This window comes from Rhinichthys klamathensis, unplaced genomic scaffold (genome assembly GCF_029890125.1).
Source record: "Rhinichthys klamathensis goyatoka isolate OS25496 unplaced genomic scaffold, OSU_Roscu_1.1 h1tg000452l_1, whole genome shotgun sequence".
In the NCBI taxonomy this organism is placed as follows: domain Eukaryota; kingdom Metazoa; phylum Chordata; class Actinopteri; order Cypriniformes; family Leuciscidae; genus Rhinichthys; species Rhinichthys klamathensis.
In genome coordinates, this window is record NW_026606944.1 from 2,309,562 (window position 1) to 2,314,403 (window position 4,842).

The 4,842-nt window shown below is 36.0% G+C and overlaps 1 protein-coding gene across 1 annotated transcript; it reads left to right on the forward strand.

The window, feature by feature from the left end:
- Positions 1 to 2,871: 2,871 nt before the first annotated feature.
- Positions 2,872 to 4,268, forward strand: LOC130071688 (gastrula zinc finger protein XlCGF57.1-like). The gene has a single exon (XM_056236546.1). The coding sequence runs from the start codon at positions 3,009 to 3,011 to the stop codon at positions 4,215 to 4,217; it is 1,209 nt and encodes a 402-aa protein (XP_056092521.1). The 5' UTR covers positions 2,872 to 3,008; the 3' UTR covers positions 4,218 to 4,268.
- Positions 4,269 to 4,842: the final 574 nt, after the last annotated feature.

Here is a 4,842-nt window from a genome sequence, read left to right on the forward strand (position 1 = left end):
ACAGAAACAAAGCACAAACATTTGCATGACCAGCAGCAACAGCAGGACATTTGCAAAATTATTTATTTACCCCCAACTCTCTTTGCAAAACACAGTCCTTGCTCCCCTCGTCTTCCCAACCATTTCCTGCATAAAATGTTTATTTATTTATTTTTTCATTTTCGCTACAAATCAGTGCACAGACAATTTGTAGGCTATCATTTTTAATAACAAATTTAGTGTCGCGCGAGAACTCCGGTCTCACGCACGCGTGATCTTCCGTTATTTCCTATCACTTTTCGCGTTTGTTTGGTTGTGATTGTGAAACGTAGTTTGCGGACCAGGCAGAAGTTGTCGGCATGCAGTGTGAAACCTCCTGTCGCCGATCCATCGTGCAGTGTGAACACAGCAGCAACTGAATGTTACCCCAGATAGTCATGCAGTGTGAAAACAACAGTGACCCGATTATTTTGAAAATCGTGCAGTCTGAACTCGGCATAAGTTATTTATTCTTATGAACAGCACAGTCGCGCATGCGATGTTGTTTACTACAGATGTACATCGCATCTGTGCGTTCATTCACTCTCGCTCCTACATTAGTAAACGTTATTTTTACATGAACACATCCAAACTATATTGCTGAGATTTGTTCTAATCGCGATATAAAATACTGTCTGTAATGACAACATTTCGTTGACTAGTTTTGGATAGATTATAAAGTTTTTACTCTAAAATAGACATCAAATAAGCTTTTGTTAGCAGTTTCTGCTCATATGTTAAATATATAGTATGTTTTGTCAAAAATAAACTAATCAACTGTTATAGTGTTTGTTCCAATACCAGCTATATGAAAATAATGAATACTTAACTTTGAAATATGTATGATAAAATGTATTGGCCTACTTTAAAAAATAATACTTTATAAAGACATTTATGGAAAAAGACAATTTTCTTTTCAAGATGTTTCCAACTCTAACTTTGAACCAATTCTGTAGAATGGCCCATATAACCTATTTGAACAGGATTTGTTTCCAGGTATGACTAAAAATGTGCTTTTGACTTTCATTTATATTTTGATTTTATATATATATAGATGTGTGTGTGTGTGTATATGTGTGTGTATATATATATATATATATTATATAGTCCTTGCATTCTGTCTTGTGTGACACACCTGAATGAAAGGCTCATTATTATGCGGGTCTTTGTCTTCTCAGGTGAGAACCACCTAATTATTCATGAGGGGGTTGGGCCACGCATATTGCCTTTCCAAACAAAAAAATGTTTTTTCACAATTTTAAACAATCTATTGTTTTATGTGAATGATTAGGCAGGATGATTTTCAGATCATTTTGAAGCAAAAACTCTTGGCCACAACTTCCATTAGTCAAAAGTCTTGTGGACACATATTTAGTATGTGTTTTGTGTCCTTATTTCAGAAACTTTAATTTTTAGTTTTTTCAATAACCATGCATAAACAATATTCTCTCAAAAATACAAACATGTACATACATGTTGCTCACTTATTATGGTAGCCCTGTTTGTGCTAAATAGAGTGTAATTTCACCTGTGCCATTAATATGTTTATAAGCAACTGAAAAAAGCACAAATGTCAGGGCATGTCAAAACATCTCAAGGACGCCAAAAACACCTTAGACCCCAGAGGGTTAATAAAGCAATCTTTAGTGGCAGAAGTGATAGGACTAACATATTTGTAACAAAGTTTTTTTCAAAAACATTTGGCATTCAATTACTTCCATATTTTTTGTTAAGACACCTACATTTACTTTGAAAAAAAAAAAAAAAAACCAGGCAGAAAATACAGTTTTATGTAGATTACCATTCAATCTGATAGTTTAATTTGCTGCATGTAGCAAGTGATGACAAAATAAATACATTAAACGTTGATCAGCCTGTTTAGGGACACCATTTGGGTGCAAACCAATGAACAACCTAAAGTGACTCAAACAAAAACTTTATTAACTGCACTAAACATTACACGTTTCTAACATAAATACACAAGCATACAGTTTGGGTTTAGTGTAGGAAGGTTTAGACTGAAGCAGGGTAAAGAATAAAAGAGTTAAGTTATAACCGTATTTGATATTCAGCAAACCAACAGACTTAAGAAAACCAGTTTCTTCGTTTTAACACCTTGTGAAAAGAGGTAGATGATACTTAATGTATCAAATAATAAGATAAAGTCTGATACTTGCATGTCTCAAGTGTTAAAGGAGTGTCTTAATACAAGTTCTTGAGGCTTCAGTTGACCTTCGCTGACGTTGTATTGATGAGAAAGAGAACCAGGTTAATACAGGTCTTTGATTATTGAAAAGACGAGGCCCCAGCCTGGCAAAACTTTTCTGGCAAAATTTTCCCCTGAATTCCCAAAAGCTCATTTGATCTTGTAATCGGTGATCTTTTTAAGAGTGATGGTGTCACTCCATTAGGAGGTGAGTGAGTGAATAAGTTATACTTTCAGAAGGAAAGTTAGTGATCCTTTGTTATTTATTACTATTATATTAATATTGAAAGTTCTTCCATCAACTAATCTAATTTATGCAAAACACACACTAGTAGACAGAGTTATCAAAATATAATGTTAAATGCACATTCAGAAATGGAAATTGCAGCTAACCATGCGTTACATGTGATCTTTGTTAACTACGGTTAGCAATTCTAAAACATTATTTCAAAAGAGTGTGAATTAATCCATAGGCAAAAACATTACAAAATGAAAATCTAAAGATGGGGAACTTGGATACGTAACCAGTACCTGGTTTGGTGTTCATAGAGTTGAAGTCTAACTATTAGTTTGCTTGTCGGGTGAGGGGTATTGTGGATTATTTATCAAATATAGTAAATAATTGTGTCTAATCTTTCTCAGTCACTACACATTTAACACATTTTTCAAGTGGGTATAGGATCTAGTTGTATGTTGGTTTTAATGCTTTACATGTTTTAATGGCTGTTGCTTTGTGCCATTAAACTATGGTTAACTTTTATTTGTCTTTTTTGCCTTAGACCTGATGGCGCTGAAAGAGGAGAAACAAGTGCTGAATGAAATGGAAGAGAAAGATCAATATGAGAATCGTCATGATTTCACAACTGAAATAAAACCTTTTAGTTGCTCACAGACTGAAAAGACTTCATCACAAGAAAAAGATCAAAAGACAGAAACTAAAAGTTATTTCATCTGCCAACACTGTGGAGACAGATTCACTCGAACAGCAAGCCTTAACAGGCACCTGAGCATTCACAATAAAGAGAAGGGTTACACCTGCTATCAGTGTGAAAAGAGTTTTGATCAACTTCATGACCTTAAAGTCCACATGGAAGATCACAAGGGAAATAAGCCATGCATCTGCCCACAGTGCGGAATGAGATTCAGACAAAAAGGACACCTTAATAACCACATGAGAATTCACAATAAAGGGATGCACCCCTGCCAACTGTGTGAAAAGAGTTTCAGTCAGCAAAAAAACCTTGAAGTTCACATGGAAGTTCACATGGGAAAAAAGCTGTACGCCTGCCAACAGTGTGGAAAGCGATTCAACCGAAAAGGAAACCTTAAAAACCATGTGAGAATTCACATTAAAGAGAAGCCTTACACCTGCAAACAATGTGGAAAGACTTTTGATCAACATGGAAACCTTAAGAAGCACATGAGATCTCACACTGGAGAGAAACCCTACACATGCCCTCAGTGTGGAAAGAGTTTCAGTCAACATGGAAGCCTAGAAGTCCACAGGAGAGTTCACACTGGAGAGAGCCCTTACACCTGCCAACAGTGTGGTAAGAGTTTTGATCAACATGGAGACCTTAAAGTCCACATGAGATCTCACTCTGGAGAGAAACCCTACAAATGCCGTCAGTGTGGAAAGAGTTTCAGTCAACATGGAAACCTTGAAGTCCACATGAGAGTTCACACTGGAGAGAAGCCTTACACCTGCAAACAGTGTGGAAAGAGTTTCAGCCGAAAAGGAAACCTTAACATGCACATGGTAGTTCACACTGGAGAAAGCCCTTACACCTGCGAAGAGTGTGGAATAAGTTTCACTGTAAAAGGAAACTATAAAAGGCACATGGTAGTTCACACTGGAGAGAAGCCTTTCACCTGCCAACAGTGTGGACAAAGTTTCAACCGAAAAGGAAACTTTAACATGCACATAAAAACTCACATAGGAGAAAGCCGTTCATATAGGATCTCTGTGGAAAGAGTTTCAGATATAAAGTAACCTTGAAGTATAAGCAAATACTCATGAGAGAACCTTTTTTTATGTCATCAGCGTGGAATGAGTTAGACTGAAAAACGTCAGGTTCATGTTGTGGATGTGTAACGGTGAGGATATTTTCCAACCGGTTAATCAGCAGGGTATCAACGTTTGGGGCTCTTAAATCATGAACGTTAAATGCTCACGTCCACTCATGGCAAAATTATTTTCCGGTCTTTGCTTAGTGGCAGCAGACGAATGAATATGTAAATTTGTGCAGTGCATTTTTCTTTCAGTAACAAAATAAATGCGGTAAGGAAACTGTGCTGTGAATACTTTGAATGCTGAATGCTGTTGTGAGGGATTCTATTCAGGGGGTTGAATAACTTTGAGACTGCTTAAGTCATTAAAAGTCATTTTCTGTTGAATTTGGGGAAACCACTTGAAACATGAATTAACTGTGTTTGGCTATTTTAATTACTTTTGTTCTATTTGTTCATTGCAAACAGCTGAAAGTACCAATACACCTGATTTGCAATAGGGGTTGAATAATTTTGATTAAAACTGTATGGTTTATAAATAACTGTACTATTTACATACTATGCAATTGTTACTCAGAAAACCTTAGTTAAGATAAAATTATTTGATC